Here is a 19,246-nt window from a genome sequence, read left to right on the forward strand (position 1 = left end):
CGACGCAGATTGTTTACGATTGATAGAAGGCAACGGTGTGACTTTGTTGTTTTATGTAGGCCGAAGGAGATTGGGTCAGACGAGGCAACCATCGTGAAATGGGTTAAGAAAATTAATGATTTATATTAAAATATTGATGATTGAAATGTATATACGTTTCTAGATACTGAAGCGTTTGATCTTTGAATCGAATGACTGGTAGCAGACGTTTTGGGAATGAAACTGCTGAAGTTACTTTCACTGTCATGTCTGAGTGATGGCTTTTTTACATGAGTATTAACGCTTTTGGCAACGTATCAAACGAACGGTGTTCTGAACGGAGACATAGTAATCGTTATGAATAGTATTGAGTGTCTATTTTTTGCTTTGTTGAGGAATCTGTTTGAATATGAGTTTCGACGAGTATCTGGTATGGTGTTAAGGAGATTCAGAGTGTATTGGAAGGATAGAAAGTGTTCGTTTTTTTTTAAATGGGAAAGTGATTGAGTTAAATGTTGCAGCGGTGAATGGTTCATAGCGTTATTAATTCGAATTTTAGGAATGTAAGTGGATTGAGTCTGCGTTGGTAAGACAATGAGAGTATGGAGGAATATATTATTTAGAAAGGTTGTTCAGCAGAACTCTCTTGTGTCGTACGTCGATGTCATTCAAAACTTCGGAATTTTTACGAGTGGAAGGTCTAAGGAGATTGTTCCAGCACCGTGCAGACAACGTGAACTTTAAAGATACCCCATCAATACTCTCCGTCCCTCTATCTAGGAACAAATAAAATCACGTTCGCTCGCGAAAGTATTCCGGTATCCACTTACACGACTTTTTACGTCAAAGAAATTTAAGTGGATTGTGTCTGCGTTGGTCAGCCCTCTTGGAAATACACACGGAGACGAATCCTTTCTCTTTCTACCAACTGAAAGCCTATAAACAGACATTCCTACGACTGTAATACACCCAAAAACATAGCTTAACAATTCCCCATAAATAAACAGTCAATGAAACATCAATCGAACCAAACTTCTCACATAAATCCTTCCACGACTCTAATTCCCATATTCATTGTTAAATAAATTCACAAATCCTCAATTGCCAATTATTAATTCCACAATTAATTATATCAATTCGCCGGTTGAACATCTCCAGTACACAAACATTAACACGTCTCAAACAAATGATTTAATTCCTCAAACACCAAGAGATTATCGTCTCCTTTCTTCTCTTTGTATTATTCAAACAATTCAATATAATCCAGCCTCATCTGCCAAAGGTTTTGCATGTTTGCCAGCAATCATTGCAATTCGACGTCAGTATCCTCGCAATCGTTCTCAACTAATTCGGCCGGTCGAAGTTACCAATGATCGTTAACCCCTTGCAGTATAATGACGAGTGAGACTCGTGATGAAGATTTCTAGACTAATTGAACAACAATCGATGTTATTCGTCACCCACGGATCAAAGCAAAAAACTATTCTGCTATTATCATTGTATTATCTTCAAATAAAATTTCCACTTGAAGTAGAATGGACAATTTTGCATGAGCTTGGTGGCGAAAGTAAATAGTACGGCAAAGGGTTAATATCGTTTTCGCCAGCGAAACGAGAAGAACGAACACACGCCCGGCTCGTCTCGCTGAAATAAATATGACAGCATTCCGCGCGAACTTTTTTTCGCCGGAACGCGCGCCGGCGTGTTACCTTTCATTCAGCGCAATACAGAAACGCAAGCGGATCGTTAGAAAAACACGTCCCGAAGGTGAGCACAGGTACACAACGAGCGAGACGTTCCGCGCGGCGGTAGCGGCTGTCGTTTGAAATTAATATCGGGAATGCTGACACGTCTGTGACGCAGAATGGAGGCCGACCTGCGACCTCGATTCATGTAAAATATCTGGCCGGCGTGGCCGAACGATTCGAGCTTCTTCCGTGCTTCTTCGTTCCCGATGTCAACCGCGGCGAAACGGAAAAAAAAAAGGAAGATCGAGCGGCGTCCGTCACGGGAGAATATAGATGAACGATATGTAACTCTGGACGTCCGGGATGACGGGAACGAGGAAATATTCCCGCGAACAGTTTATTTCTGTTGCCGCTGAAATTAGATTTTAAACACTTTCCCCGTTCCCCCCTCCGCGCGGCGTCACTCTCTCTTTCTCTGTCCCTTGCTCCCTCCCCCGTGACCTAAATCCATCTTTCCGATCGGTATCTTGACCTCTGTTAACTCAATTCTGTTCGCTGAAGTCGAGCAGCAACCTTTGAACGCTTTTCTCGCAGCGTTTCAAAGAGGATTCTTTCCTTTTTGCAGTTCTGCGTCGATGTTTCTTTCAGCGTTGGAACGTGTGGCGATAGCTTGAGAGTGGGTTTTTGGAAATTAGTTTAATTAGTGAGTTATTATGTAGTTTGAATTGAAGGAATTGTAGATATTTTAAGATTGGAAATTCTGATGTGTTACTATAACACTTTTGATCTACTTATACACCAAACGAGTTCATACTGAAACTATCGAATGAGTGAAATGAACATGATTTCTTTTTGCAATTATTAAAAAGATAAATGTTTCTCTGAGAAATGGTTAAAGAAACCGACTTGAGAATATACAAACTAAGTTGTGAATAAATTGCAGTCTAAATAAAAGCACTCTTGGAGTTGCTACAAAGAAGTTTGAAAAAGTGAAACGGGAACACACGAAAACACGACGAAACAGTTCATCAACTCTATTATTAACCACGGACCGACTATTTTTCAAGCGCGAGTGTCGCAGTGGCAATTAAACTGACTCGGAATTGCATGAATGAGACGAACGAGACCAACGATAATTGAATGAACGCGAAACGAACTTGCGTTCTCGAAACGATACTCGTCCCTGCGGAATTAGCAGTCGGGAATCATCGAGATTGTCCGAATTTCTCGGATCTGACCGACGATTTCGAATGGTAACACAGTTACGTAATGGATGATGTTCCCGATTAGAAAAAAAAGAGAGAGAGAGAGAGAGAGAGAGAGAGAGAGAGAGAGAGAGAGAGAGAGAAAAAGAACAGAAAGAAAGAAGACGCGTGTATTTCGGGGAATGACACTATCCCCGGATTCGTCATTGTTGACGTGACAACGTCAAAGCGCAGGACGGGATGGTCCGCCCATCCCTAGCATTGTGGACCCCGATCCGCTTTGATCCATTGTGTTCGACGACAATTCGACGTGCACGCCCGGCAACGCGGCCGCAACGAGCTCACGAGGTCGTTTCGCGTTTAGAGGAGCGCGAGCTCGAACGCGACCGCTAAACGGCCGAGTTAAACGACGGAGAACCGTCGATCGATCGACGATCTTTGCTTGATTCTTCAGTTATTTTATAGCGGCGATCCTAGTTGCTGTTTCTATTGAAATTTAGCGGTTGTCGATGCAATTCGATCTTTCTACATGAGAAATGAATATTATCTTTCTAACTTAAAGGCAAATATTATCTTGTATTGTTTTGTAGTATCGATACTAGTTTCAATTTTTAGTAAAATGTAAGGAATCGATTGAAAATGAATATTATTTTCAAATGTGAATAGTAGAACAAGTTACTATCTCACGAAAATGTCTATTAGTCCTCCTTCAATTCAATCTAATTATTAATTTTATTACGAGCACAACAAATGCGTATCAAATCCTATTAGAGTTTGATTTGACAATCTCGATACTGAATATTCATAATTTCGAACAATCTCATGAAAATGAACAAATATACAAGAGGAAACGAAATACTAAGATTACAAACATTATCAAATGTACAATATGATACAAATGAATCTACTCAATTTTACATCATGGATTACAAGCAGCAGAGAAACCGGTACAAACAGAAACAGTGGAAAATCGCAAGCAAAATCGTAAAGTAAAGATAACAGAATACCCTGGACAAACAAAACCACTGCGAAGGTACGAACAACATGACAAATGAGAATATCAGAAGAAAATTCCAATCTTTCTAAGCTCTAGATTCAAAACCGCGAGACACTTGTGAAGCCAGCAAACCAATAATTCCTGTACATTATGAAAGCCAGATATTCTCCTCACGCGAAGACGCTCTAATGGCTCGGTAGTCCGCGAAGAGGACTCGTGTTTTTCCGTCGGCCGGCTCTCTTTTGAAGAAAAGTGCAAGAACTAGTCGGATGAAAAGGACGAGCGCTAAAGGGAGCGAGACAAGCTACGAAGAAGTCCGCTGCGAGGGACGGAGATGCGGCGAAGTGGAAGACGTGGGAGGATGCAAATGTTAATAGCCTTGAGTCGATTCCGTCGCAAGTAGGATAGGTGCATAGGTGAATTCACACGTTTGCATGCGGACACGCATGATTCATTCACGCTCCATGTTCGAACCCCGTTAACTTGGATCGGCGCAGTCAATAAATAACTTTCCGCGACAGGGAACGCGGGCCCGGACTCAACGTGAAATAAATAAACCGGTAAACGATCCAGCACGGCCACCGGGACGAATCGAAATATTCGTTAAGGGGATCGTTGCGTGAAATTTCACCTCGGGTTACTCCGGAAACGTTTAATCAATTGGGCCGTGGAAATAAATGGGCGATAGGGGAATGTCGTTCGTCGGGATCGACGTGTAATTAGATTTCCAAAGTCGCCGTATCGGTTTCGCGATTGTAAGTAGAAAGATTTCTAGCGAAGAAATGATAGAAATGGAAGAAATTAAATAAATTAAATAAATTAAATAAATGAAAGTAAATGCGAGGAATGGAATAAATGAAAATAAATGAGAGAAATGGAAATTGGTGTTTGAAATATTGTATCATGTATTGTAGTAGTTGGTATTCAATAGTTTAGTAATTCTATGGGATTGGTATTAGAAAAAGAGATATTGTTATATTATAAAATGAAACGTAAAATGCACGGATTAAAGATATATTTTTAATGAGAGTGATTTCTTCGGTGGAAGTAGCATTAGAAAGAGAAATATGGTTTTATGATTAGATTGAACGTTAGAAGCAATTAATGATACGTTTTTAATCACCCGAGGCTACTCGTAAATTTCGGAATAAAGATTTCTTGTAATTTTTCCGTTAGAGCACGGATCTCTGAAAAAACAACTCGAGTTTCTTCGTTTCGTTCGGAGCAAGTCGAGAGTGACAGTAATTAAACGTACTACTAATTGGAGCGTTCAAAAGAAACGAATCAATATTTTTATTTATCCTCCTGGCAGGTTCTAGATTCGAAACTTTCTCGATTCCGGGACACGACGTTTTTCACCGCGTTTATGGACGCTGATTAAGAGAATCTAATTAAGAATTAAGTTCAAAATCGGGCGAGGCAACCTCTCCCGCGGCGCGCAAGAAAAATCGGTATTTCGTCGCGGTAATGCATCACGCTGGAAACGGCGGTAAAACGAAGAAATCGCGGAGAAAGTCTCCAATGAGCGTATGATCTAAGTCGATCGTTAGATCACGCAGCGATATAATTGCGGATAAAATGTGGGCAACCTGATGTAAGCAACAGGTGGGCGTTTCTGTTTTCTCGGTTCACTCTCTCGTCCGTCCGCTTTCCAGGGAAAATCCCGTCGACCAAATTCCTTGCTCGTTTTGTCCTGGTCACCCTGTTTAACATTACGACTACCGAGCAATAAAACCGAGTTATTTATAATTTATTAGAAAAATTAGGAAAGCAAATTTCTTGGGATTCCAAGAGCTTCCTTTGTCGTTCTTGCAGGAACGCAGCAATTTATTTTGAAATTTCTCACGAAAGCACCTTTATCTGCTTAATAATAACGAAATAAGGATACTGAAATGAGTAATTTTCAATCGTTTGGTAGTTCTAGTGTTAAACGCTACTCGAATCTTTCTTCTCGAGAAATCGACGCTCCTATGATCGGTCTACGATTTCGCGGAAAGTGAGTTATTTACGACGATGTCTCCGAAAACTTCAAATTTCGCAGGATACCACCCAGAAAACCGGAATCGGGACGATTTATGGACGACGGCTGGTCCACGATTTACATTTTTATAACCAGATATCGGGAATTTCGAGTGAAATAGAATCTTTTGGCTGAGGTCATAGTTCCGGTAGACTAAAAATATCTTGGGGAAAAATGAAGTTCCATGCATATTTTGGGTATCTTCTTTATAAGCGATATCTATGCATCAAACTACGATTAATTGTCTCCTTGAAACGAAACTTAAATTTCAGTTTTTCTATAGAGAATTCTGTTCTCTTAAATTTAAGAGATCAAGAATTAGGAACTAGGAAACTTGAACACATACGATACAAGTATTCGTCTTCACATTTAACGTATACAAAATATCGACTACAACATTTCATTGCAATATTAGTCACTCTACTCAACAAAAACCCAACAATCTCCTAACCCCAGATATTCCTCAATCACCACTAATTACAAAAAAAAGTCTGTCAGATCCCAGGAAAACGAACAAAACTCACCGGCAACAATCGCAATCAAAGACCCATCGAAGCCCTAAAAAATCGGTTGTAATGAATAAATTCCGCGACACCGTGGACGTGAGCGGCAATAAACGCTTCTTTTTCGCTTCTCGTCAACATTCAACCTTGTTTTTCAGTTTCGCGCGAAGATCCGCGCTCGTAAAAACTCGCGGCAAAGGATTTCTCGGCGGTCGAACATGATTTACGACGAGTCTCAAGGAGTACCGGAGATGAAACGCTCTCCCGGTGGCACGAAAGAGACGTTCACCGTATTTTAATATTCATATCTTGTTGTGTTACGTGTTTAATAAGCGGTGACGTAAAGCCAACGAGCCGGCGGTGTCATAATTTCGAGCAGGGTGAAATTTAACAGGTGGTCCGCGTTATCGCCGCGACAAAGGCGAAACGGAGGAAGAAAACTACGATACCCTGGCGCGGGTCACGTGTTCAGCTTGCATCTTGTCCCTTTTGTCCGATTTACATTGGACGCTAAATTTAGAATCCTTATTTACGAGACACGGTGCATTACAATATTCTATTCGCGGCGTCTATTGTGTTCTAATATCATATTCTATTTATGATCCATTGTTCGACAGTTTCTGCTCGAATTAGCGGCACGGTGCCCCTGTTTTAGAGCCACGAACGTTCGCCGTCACATTTTCTTTTACTTCGATGTCCCGTTTGGGAAATACGAATAACCTTTAGATGTACGGGTGATTTAGTATGATTTCGCTGGTTCCGTAGGATTTGTTTTGATCCGTTCGTGTTTAGATTTCTTGCAGCTTGGAAGAAAGTAAAATATATTCCAAGTTTAAAGGGACAGAACTCAGCGGTGACCCTAGCGTTTATTTCCTCGATGGCGATGTTCAGCATCGAAGTTTACGATGGAAGAAGTGGCATACATAACTTCTAATGTATTTCAAGGATATCTCGTTAACACTAGAACTACCAGTCAAAATTACTGGTTTCCGTTTCATTCTGTAGTTATTGGTATCTTCAGAGCATTGAATATTCGAAACGATTTTGAAAATAGTTTCATCTGAATACTATAACAAATGCTCGAAGAAACTGCAATTGTTTCAATTTTTATAGTGACTACGTATCAATCATATTAACTGCTCGGTAGTTCTGGTGTTAAGTTCTCCACCTTATCGCTTATAACTAGACTTCATTTCCACCTACGTTCATCTAGAAACTACCAAACATCAACCACCCCAACAGCCCAATAGCAACATTCCAAATCTACCGAAAGGCTTAGATCACCCAATCCTCTATAAACCATCTGCAATCATCCGACAAACCCTCATCCACGACTAGCTGGACCAACAGACTGCCAGCCAATAGGAAGCGAAAAAAGGAGATAGCCCAAGATAATTTATCCTACCATTCACGTAAACATGGTGCTGCCTCCAGAGATGCTGGTACTGGGTCCAGCGCGAGCTGGTGCTGTCGTCGTGTATAGGCGGAAGCGGCGCGTGCACCTGATGCCCGTGGGACGTGGGCGGCAACGGCGGCGGAGGCGGTTGCTGGGGTTGCTGTTGGTGCGCAGGCGCGACCACGATGTGCGGCTGCGGGGGTTGGACCGGTTGCTGGTGCTGTTGCTGCTGGTGGTGAGCTTGGTGCAGCACGCCCGGTACCGGCGGTGGCGCCAATTGCTGATACTCCATGGCGCAGCTCATCGATCAAGCAACTTTCACTCTTTCATTTAAGTCCTTCCGCCACCCTCTTCCGTTGCTCTATCGTCCCTGCTCGCACTAGTCTCTACACGCACGAGTCCTCGCGCACCGCTACCAGTCTCTCTCCCCCGTGAACGAGAAACAAGAACCACCGAGAAGAGTGGGAACCGAAGGGACAGAGAGACGAGACAGCGAAGAAACCCAAGGATCACAGAACGCGAGCGTCCCGGGTGCAACGAGCACTGTACACCGAGGCTTCGCGGTCCCCGTCGTTTATTTGTCCCTGCATCCGTAACCGTATATCCGATATCAATCCCAGCCAGCCGTCCTCATAGTCTTTTTCCACGAGTCCCTAGAACAACCAGCCAGGATCACGGTCGAAGACGCAGGGATCGAAGCGAACTCGAACGCGGACCACCGCGGAACACTGTATCACTGTCCTTATCCCCTAATTCTAGAGTACCTGGCCACCTTCCAGACAATCTCCCAGCACCCTCCCACCTCGGTGAACGGATCCTCCAGCCGTGGACCACGTGCCGGACCCCCAAGGAACCGCCCTAACAGTCCACCGATCCCGTATCCTCTTCTCCGCGGCGAACCACGCGAACTGTCACTGGCTAGAACTCAGCGGAACGTCGACTGGCATCGAACGCCGCCGTCGGGATCGCGGGAAACGAACTTCGGCCGCGTTGCTCCCGGTCCCCCGGACGATTCGCGGTCAAATGAACACGCAGGAGGAGTCCGCTAGCTATGTCCTTGGATCCTGGCGCGCAGGAGTGTGCCGGAGGAGGCGGCAGCAGCGGCGGCGGCAGCGGAGGAGGAGGAGGAAGAGAGCCGCGGCGGCGCGCACGCAAACCAGAGCAGGCGGCTGGCAACGGTACGTACCGTCGTCGTGTGTCGACTGTCAAAATCGGCGGCCGTCACCGTCTATCCGTCGCCGGTGTTCGCCCATTGGGCCGTCACCGTTGCCGGAAGCGTCGCTCCGATTGGCCGGCCCGGCTCGCGGTTCCGGACAGCCGTGGAGGGGTTCGGCCGGAGCAAGAGGGAGAGACGATCGGGAGAACGTGTCCTGGGGACCAACGGAGGCTCCTCGCGTCCTCGTGCGCGAGAGACAGCACGAGGAAGGGCGGAAAGGGAGAGAACTCGGAGGGGAGAGGAGACGCGGCTGGTGGGAGCCTGACGCCAAGGGGTTGAAGGAGGGGGTTGACGAGCGAGATGAACAGGTAGCCGAGCGCTGGACAGAGATAAAAGGATGCCAGATGCCTGGGGAGGGGATATATGCGTGCGTGCCTCGAACCTGTGGCGTCCGGAAAGACACTGACTGCTCCGTTCCACTAGCATTCTCTCTCTCTGCTCGCTTCCCTCTCTACCGGCGCTACTGCAGCCTCTCCTCGTCCCACCAGGGCAAGCGTTTCTCTCGTGGGACACGGCGAGGACGCATGCACCGTCTAACGCTACGTCTCCTTTGCTCTAGAGCCGGCCGCTTCCCCCGCCTAGCTTCTCTCTCGTTCACCAAACATCCGCTTTTACCCGCCCCCACCTCCCACCAATAGACACCCCCGTGGAATAGACGGTTGAACAGTCTCCCACCCTGCTTGTGGATCTTCAGCAGTTTCTAGGATGCTTGGGCTACTTTGGGTGGGTCTTGCGGAGAATCTTGGATGTTCTCGGAGTTTAGGGGTGTGTTTTGGTATTTTGATGACTTTGGGGCAGGTTTTGGTGGAGGGATTTTTGGTTTATGTTGAAGTTGCTGGTATTGTAACTCTGCTTTGGTTTGATTTTCTTTGGGGAAGATGACTGGGTTAGATACACGTTTAGGGTTGGAGGTTTTGTACCTTTTTGTTTTAGCCTCTTGATGTACCCTTTTTTTGCAATATTCTCGGTGGAGGAATAATTTCTTATTGAATTTCTGATTTTTCGATGCTCCTTTTGTAACGTTTTTCTTATTTGAAACGAAGAGTTGCTTTGTTATTGATGGCTTCCTTGCCGAGGAAGACACTGCGTCCACTGTGGGGGAGAGTTTGCGGTTATGTAAACACTGTCTTCTTGCATAAAAAGGAATTGTCTTGCTGAAGAAGTTACCGCATGAGAAATGTAAATTAATGACTGCACTCTAGTTAATGCGATGTGAATATTTGTGTATTTTATATTCAATGTAAAGTCGACGTCGCGTTTCTTAGTTAATGTTACATCGACTGCATTGATCTTCCTTCGCTCACAGTGATCCCCCGGTTTCCAGTTGATGTTCTGCTGACGACCAATCCGCGAGCATTTATTTTACAGGTGCGGAAGGGCTTCCGCGTTTCTGACGGTGAAACCCTTGAACGCGGTCCTCGAGCTTCACTGTTCGTTTCTCCAAGGACACACCGTTTAAAAGTCTATTTTGGCTTTCAAGTATACAATAAGCAATACGTTATATTTTCAATAATAAAACTACTTTCTTAACAACGAATATCAATTCCTCTAAAATCGAAAGAATAAACTCTACGATAAAACTAGATTTCAAACAGAATTTACCAAATTTGAATATCACTTAATTCTTCCAAGTCCGAACTGAATATCATTTTTCTATCATTAACTGCAATGTTTCTAAGTAAATCTTGCCACAGAACAAGTGCAAACTTTTCCTCTTTCTCCAATGAGTCGTGAACAATAAAATATCTGTCGAGCGCAATTGGGAAAGAGATCATAGGGCAAGGGGTTAAACTGATAAATGTCAACACTAAAACTAGCAGTTAACTAGACATTTTGAAATTTCTGTACAGAAATCCTAAGATTCCATCTACTGAAATTTCAATTAATTTACTATTCAATTTACGTTTTGCTAAATCGATTTTTAATAATTTCTCAGAGGAACATCTGTTATCTCTTTAATAATCGCAAGAAGAACAGGTCTTTTTGACCTGTCCGGTAGTTTTAGTGTTAAACCTGGTGTCAACGATCGAAGCTCGGTTAGAAGGAGCACCGAAAGAAATCGGGACGTCAGGAGATCGAGAGGACCCAGGACACGCAGCGTGTCCCCGTTTTCTACGTCGGATCGACCCACTTCCTGGTGCCGCGGTTCGATCGTGACCGATCCATGAAATTAACGGTAACGGAGCGGCTCCGCGGTGCTCGCCAGGTAAAATCGAAAGTGGCGAAATGCCGCCGCGACCGCCGCGCGATCGAGGGGGGGGGGGGGGCAGGACCGTTTTACACGAGTGGGGCGCCCAGGAGAGAGTTACTCACTTCGTTGTCCGCGAAGAAAGATTCTAACAGCTGCGAGTGCTACCTTTCGATACACGCGATGGAATCATAGTAATCAGCGTTTAACCCCTTGCACTTGGATTTTGTTCGGACGTGGCATTTGCTGGGGAATATTGTTTCATCGCTGACAATTTGACAGCGGAGAAAGGAACTAGGCGTTCCAGTTCAGTCGCTGAGAGTTATGACGTATGAATTGAGTATTTCTCGAGGTAATTAGTAACTGGAGCCGATAAAATTGAATATTTATGACGGGAAAGTATGAAATTATAATATCATAACACTGAACTGTGAACAAATTTGGTAACACTTATGTTTGTCAAATGACGGAGGTTTGGAATGTTAGAAAGAGAAAACTTGGAAGTTTATGAAATACATTAAGAAGTTTCTTATTATTTTTCTATTAATAATCTGCGCGTTTGATTTACTAACGCTTATAGAAATATAGACTGAATAATTTAAATAAAATTCATCATAATGTACAAATCTCAGTATACACAAACGCCACGAAAACTTCATCCCCATTTCTCGTGTCTACCCCGAATTTCTCGCTGCAAAATCTATACGAACGCTCCCCAATTCAGTTACACATCGACGCCATCGCTCTCATCTCGTTCTCATCAATAATTCAAGCCAGAGTCTCTATCATTACCTCATTCGTATCCGTATAACGATTATTATTCAACTATTAGCCGCGTAATCTGGCCAGCAGCCGTTGCCGGAAGTTCTTTACGGCCTAACCCGACGCTCCCCTGCATCGTCGTCCACGGGAAACTGATCTAACCGATCCGCATAGACAATCGAAGCCGAGGATGCCTCGAAAACAAGCGGCTCGAGGCTGGAAGAGTTCCCGTTTCGTTTTCGTTGGTACCCGGGCGACCTTTCTCCTCGTCGCTCCGTCGGCAGCCGGAGAAAGGGAAAAATGGCGGCGGTGGAGGGAAGACAGCGACGTTAATTCTCCTGGAAAAGGCATAAAGCTCTGAATCACCGGTGAACCGGTCCCGTAGCCGCGTTGTGCGAACGCGGAAACCGCTGCCAGCCCGGCAGCCTCGCGCGGGTCACGGAAGAATTCCTTTCTCCTCCTTCATTGTCGATCTTCTTCTTCTTCCTCCCACAACTTATCCTCGTCCTTCTCCGATTCGTTCCTTTCTTCAGCTTCGCCGTTGCTGTTCTTCTTCCTCCTGCGCCCTCATCCTTCCACGCTGCACTCCTTCCTCCTTCTTCATTATTGTTCTTCTTGTTCCATCTTATTTTCAACGTTCTCCGATTTATTTCGTTTACTTATTACCTCCTCTGATTTGTCCTTCTTGTTCCTGCTACACCTTATTTTCTTCTCCAATTTATCTCGTTCATTTATTCTTCTCTGACTTTTTCTTCTTTCCGCCTTACTTTCATCTTCAACCCATTCCCATTTCTGATTCGTTCTTTCTTCTTTAACCCTCTATGGGCCGAATTTACGTTCATGATTACAACAAAATCTATGCAGTACAAAATTAATAAATATCCACATATGAATACGAATTAACAATGTATTCAATAGTTTCAATAATTCCATCAAACGAATATATTTTATAACTTTCAAGTTACAATGATGTTAAACTTTCACTCCTGAGAGTATAAAAGTTTAAGTCAACTGATTACTTGATTTTATTCACCACTTTGAGTGCAAAATGAAATAAATCAACAAGATGCCACATACTGATATGTGACTTCAAAGTTACATGGGCCTATAGAGGGTTAACTTGTTTTGATCCTACTCTAATTTCTTCTGTTTCCCTCCTCCTATTTTCATTCTTCTCTAATTCGCCCCTTTCTCATCTACCTTATTTTTATCCTCCTCTAATTCGTTTCTTTTCTTACTCGTTCAAGTTATTCTCGTTTTACCTGCAATTCGTTCTTCTTCCTCAGACTTATTCTCATTTTACCGCCAATTCGTTCCTTCCTCCTCCACTTTATCCATCCTTTTCCTTCAAGTTATTCCTTTCTCCTCCTTCACCGCTGTACCTCAGGCTCTCCTCGAATTCGTTTCTTTTTTCCCTCCAGCTCATCGCCTTCTTCCTCGTTCTCCTCCGCACGCGCTCAGATTATCTCCGCCCTCTCCGTAATCATCTCTTTTGTTCCCTTTTCTCTGCGGTGTATATTTTTCTTCGTTCCGTTCTTCTCTTTGGGATCGGGGGCTTTTTGTCGTGGCGAGAATGTAGGTTACGCAGCGTTCGTTGGACCACACTGATGGGATTCTTCTAGGTTTCTTTTTGGGGATTGTGTTTACGTTATGAGGCAGGGTAAATATTCCGAAGAATGCATATACGGTTCAATGTTATTACTTCGAGAAAGTTTAATTCCGTCAAGTGGAAGCTGATTGCGAAGATTGTTGCGGAAGTTGAAAAAGAGAGTTCCAAAGAGATTCAGTATACTCGAAGAAATGCGTGATAACACTAATTAATATCTCATTATTTTGAGCTCGATACCATGTACCTTCTTCAAGAACTATAACACTTATAACCATTAAGTAACTTTGAATTTACAACTGAAATTTTGAATTTTTCGGAATAAATCTATTCTGTATCCCATGGATGAAATTCTAAATGTGTGCATCGACTAAAAGGTTTCATTTGTGCGATCGTAATCGCCATATTTAATAAGTTTTCAGTATATCACAATAAAAATGATAATTATATGAATAAATAGCAATACTCAATAAGTTCCTAATAAATCCGAATAAAGATTAGAATGATATAAATCATAATAAATGGCACCATTAATAAGTCTCTCGATTTGAAACTATCGACGTCGCACAAGGATCCACGGTCGACCGATTACGAAACATCGAAAATCTGGTCGCGACCGGGTCGGACAAACGATTCCACGGTTCTTTCTCCGCGGGCCAGGGACTCGCGGATACCCGGGAGTGAAAGGAAGCAGTCAGGATCAACAGGTTGTCTCGATTCCCATTTCGTGCACCATCGTTAGACCGCGGCAACAGTTTAACCTTTAGCCGGGAAACGAAAGCGTCTCTCCGCCAGGCGTCGAGATCTCCATGTTCTCTCTCTCCTCTTCTTCCCACAATCGCAACGGAAAAGAATCGCGAACGCCTTGTTCGCTTTTAACAGCTTGTTATTATAGCAACGCCGTTTCGTATTCGTCTCGGGGAATCAGAGGAGATCCCGTTTACACGTGCGAACGCCGGACAGGCAGCGTTAAATCTCGCTCGAGCGCGCAACGCGATGCGACTGACGCAACGAGGCGCCGAATTTATCATCATTTGCGGTAATCACCGTCTTAAGGAGAAAATAAGACACACCGAACGTTACCATAGTAATATTTCGTGTCCGTCGCACGAAGTTTTATCATTTGTACTCGACCGCGTGGGTTTGCCTTGGATTTTCACGAGTTTGAACAGCTACATTGTGGATTGTTTACCGACGACACGAAAGTTTCGTTGATCGTCGTGTGATTAATCAAAGAATTTTCGATAACAGTGTGTTACGAATGTATTTTACGATGGACCTTGTGTACAAGAAGAAAACGGACTGATTCACTTGCTATCATTACAACAGTACAGCTGGGAAAGCCTAAAAAACAAGCTAACTCGCTTCTTCAGTCGAATTTCAACGAGCCAGTTAAGAAAATTTAGACTTTAAGCTTGTTAATGATTGCAAATATATTTCTAACAGTTTTCTTATGGTTTTCTAACACGCAGAGGTGTCAGTGAAGAGAAAGATAACGAGAAAGTTGAAAAAGTAGATGGTGAAATAATGTGAAAATGGCGTTGACAGTATGGAAAGTGAATTAGGTCGAGAAAGATTGAAAGAACAGCAACAGGGTTAATTCGTTGTTCTAATACTGCCGGGAGAACGACGTGGAACTCGTCTAACGGGTGTTCAGCCGAAAGAAAGCGGTCCCGTTTCGCCGGACGGGCGGCGTTCCGCTTTTCGTGGCCGACTTAACGAAAAATTTTAGGAAGGCCCTTCCACGGCGAAAAGTGAGAAAGAATCGGGGCCGACCGGGCCGATTCCGGAATCGCGGTAGGGGAACCGCCCGGGCACATTTCACTAGGAGGAGAAAGTGACCCGCCGAAAGTCGTCGTTTTCACGTTTGGTCCCCCCTCTTGGGCCTGAATGATCGATTCTACTGTCGCGAATCGACACGCGATTGCACTGCCTTTGCACTAATTACTGTATTATATTGTATTTTATTTTACTGTATCGTATTGCATTGTTTTGTACTGTATTGTATTATATTGTATAATACAACATGGAATGATAATTATCACCTCTATCATGATATCATTATCGAATACAATATTAAATTACAATTGTTACTCCATCGCGTGCTATTAAAGTAATATGATACCAATATTTTATATGAATTATACATTTCTCATTAAAAGATCAATCAAATCCTTCGAAATACATAATTTCCAATCAATTTCAATCTCAATTACCCACTAAATAATCTACCTACCTATGTATTCCCAATGTTTCACTTAAATATTCCAAATACCTCACTGTCAATCGAATTTCCTTCTAGCTAAAGGATGAATCAACATGCCAAAATAAAATTTTCAAATTTATCCCGCAGACATCCTTCCAAATAAAACAGTCCGTCATTTGACTTGCTCGTACCATCAATCGCTTGCTTCCTCCGTTATTTTCGTCACGAACAAAAACTCCCCGGGCTCCGTCGCGAACCGATCAATGACGTCGATACACCACGGATTATTAAATATATATCCAGCGCTGCGGACTTGTCCGGTTTCTACGTTCCTCCGCGCTCTTGTTGGTCTTCGAAGGAAGAAACTGGCATCGCGATATTCTCAATTTGTCGTGATTTCTTGCGACGACGACGACGACGACGACGACGACGACGGACTTAATTAACGAACAATCGCGGGCCGGAGTTACGCGTTTAATTGGCCGCCGATACGGTGTCGCGAAGGGGTAAGAAACGGGCGAGAAGAGACAATTAGGCTGAAGGTGAAAAAAGCTGCGCCCCCGTTTCTGGAGCCGACGCCGAGAGAGAAGCTGGGATTCTCGACGGGTTTCAAATCGGGCACGCGAAAATAAAAAGTGAAAGCAGTCGGTTTCTGGAGCCACGTTCCATTCGTCAGCCAGCTCGACCGGTGGACATGGAAGAATGAATTTATTCGATGGTATTTTATAAAGAACTTCGTTGATCAATGTGGCACAGGCTTTTTGTTTCGTTGAATTGATTGTTTTTCTTCGAGATCTACAAGATTGCCATCTGTTCTCTATATTGAATATTCTATAGATACAGCGTTAGGTAGATTATAATTTGCCTAGATCACGGTTTGCCCGAATTGACAGTTTTTGTTTGAGATCTACAAGATTACCTTCTGTTCTCTATATTGAATATTCGATAGTTACAGCGTTAGGTAGATTACAGGTTGCGTAGATCATTTTTTGCCCGAATTGGAAGTTTTTCTTTGAGATCTACAAGATTGCCTTCTTTTCTCTGTGTTGAATATTCGATAATTACAGCGTTAGGCAGATTACAGTTTGCCTAGATCACGGTTTGCCCGAATTGACAGTTTTTGTTGGAGATCTACAAGATTACCTTCTGTTCTCTATATTGAATATTCGATAGTTACAGTGTTAGGTAGATTACAGTTTGCCTAACTCAGCCGAAGACACAGGCACGAGTTCAGCAAATCGTTCCGCTCGTGACGATCTTTAATTGTCAGGTGTCGGTGAAGCACACAGAGCGTTTTGCGATCCGTAACATAAATGTTTCGTCGCGCTGACAACATCTGCTCATCAGCTGTGAAATTAGCGTGCCGGCATCGTCGCGATGGTAAGTTGTACTCTTCGTCGACGGTGTACGAATTCAATATAGAAGTGGATCGATCAACGTACTCGTAAATATTTCGCTCAACGATCAAACATTCAAATAAAATCGTAGCGAATTAACTCTTCCTCTCGGAATTGAAAATTTCAATCGTTAAATAAAATATAATTTCTTCGATTTCGAATACTTTTTAACTTCAACGCGTTGCTTAATTTTATATAGAATTATATTACCGATGAAATACTGGTTGCAATGAATTAACGAGCAAATTATTATCAATCTTAATAATCTTCGCTTAGAAAATTAATGATGATCACTCAGAGAATTATCGCTAATAGTCTTCAGCAGATTTTAATAATAATAATAATAATTTGGAAGACAGAATTATAATGAGAAATTGTTCTTCCTAATGAACAGTATGAAAAGCATCGAACTTTGGATTTTTGATATGTTTAATTGTACGAATGCATAAAAATCTGCAGTCTCGTAATTATGGCGAAGACACGAGGGAAATATACGAAGAAAAGGGAGATTGTTTAATATTGGAAAGAATCCAGTTCGCATGATCGCGAGCCGCGTCCACTCATAATTCCATCGCGGCGACAACTCTTATCACCGTGATCTTCTCGCTCGGGGCGGACTTGGTCGGTTCGATCGCGATAAACCGTGAACAATCGCGGAAAAGAATTCCCGTCTGTACGCCGGATAATTGGCTGAGATACCGTGGAAATTAACGAAGACAGAAATCCGTGATCGCGGCGAGAAATAGGCGTCGATGCGACGGATGCCGATGATTTTTCATTTCTGCTCGAAAGGTCAAGAAAAGCGGCCATTCGTTAGCGATCTAGGAATCCGGTTCAATTTCGTAACAAAAGAAATTACTTTGACTCGAATACAACAGACCGCGAGTATTATTTCATTAAAATTCACTAAGAAAACGACGCTCTCGTCTACTGAATTTGTAACATACCAACAGGCTTCTACAATATTTATTCTACAGTAATATCTAGGATCTTCATTCTAAATTCAATAACTGAAACCTTCATCTAAGTACAGGTACAATCGAGTCACCCATCCAATGCGGTTCAGTCCAGAAAACAATTAAAAATGAATGCTTCATCTAAAATTACAAAACATATTCATCTACAAAAAGAACCTAACCTAGAACAAACGAAGAAACTTAAACCCTTCAACAACTAAAAATATTTATTCCGTCGGAATGTACATAGGAAAATACCGAAAGATCGACTTAACCTGACTAAGCAACTCAGTTGATACTATCATTAAACGTTTAACTATTAAAACGCGAATGCTAACAGAAACAATGAAAAATATTCATAAAGTATTCGTAACAACGGTGATCGGTAACCAATGAAAAAAAGAAAACAATTGCTGTCATCGGAAAAAGGGGAAAAAACCAGCACTGTTCAACGAATCGCTTTTTTTTCTCCGTCCAATTGTAATGAGAGTCGCGTAATCGCCAGGCTCGTTACACACTCGAGGTGAAACCGTCGGCGTCGTTCGCGAGGAGTCGTTCGAGAGACTTATAATTATAATCAATCACACCGATTGAAACGAGGAACATTGAACGGTTCTGTCGCGAGTAAGGACGCCCGCCGATGAATAAATTTCTTATATAATCTGCGGCCCGCTTATCGCGAGCGCGACCCCCTTCTCCGCGGCGCTGAAAAGTATTTTTCGTTCCGGATTATGCAATCGGCACAGATTGCGAGAAATGGTAATTGCCGGCCGATGGATGCGAGTCGTCCGCTCGCTGCGTTGGTCCAGCTCGTCGTTAACCCTTTCGGTCACGAATTACTTTTCCCCTGCGTCTGCTTGGACGCGCGTCTTCAGCTTTATTTTCTGATAACATAATTCGATAAGAGAGGTCGACGCCATTGTCAAATAGAATCTATGCTTGTGACGTTACGAGGACGTTTACAAACAATCAACCGAATTTAGATGCGCCGAGCTGTTTACGCCTGGCCCTCGATTTACTCGATTTATTTATTTAGAGCATGTTGGTACAAGGGAAAAGAAAATATTGAAGAGAAGCTGGTTTTCACGTAACTTAACAAAAGAAAGAATAATGACATTTTTAACCCT

The 19,246-nt window shown here is 43.1% G+C and overlaps 1 protein-coding gene across 4 annotated transcripts in view; it reads right to left on the bottom strand.

Annotated features, from left to right (window-relative positions):
- LOC116429200 (thyrotroph embryonic factor) overlaps positions 1–19,246 on the bottom strand; it is a 112,335-nt gene that overhangs the window by 74,414 nt on the left and 18,675 nt on the right. Inside the window, exon 1 of one of the 4 annotated variants that reach the window (XM_076374005.1) lies at positions 7,798–9,596. The exons of 1 other annotated variant lie outside the window; for it this stretch is intronic. In XM_076374005.1, the coding sequence (XP_076230120.1) occupies positions 7,798–8,092 (295 nt within the window). In that variant the 5' untranslated portion in view covers positions 8,093–9,596. Of the gene's footprint in view, positions 1–7,797; positions 9,597–19,246 lie in introns of those variants that run through there. 2 more of the 4 variants (XM_076374004.1, XM_076374006.1) reach the window with 2 other exon arrangements.

This window comes from Nomia melanderi, chromosome 14 (genome assembly GCF_051020985.1).
Source record: "Nomia melanderi isolate GNS246 chromosome 14, iyNomMela1, whole genome shotgun sequence".
NCBI classification, from domain to species: Eukaryota; Metazoa; Arthropoda; class Insecta; order Hymenoptera; family Halictidae; genus Nomia; species Nomia melanderi.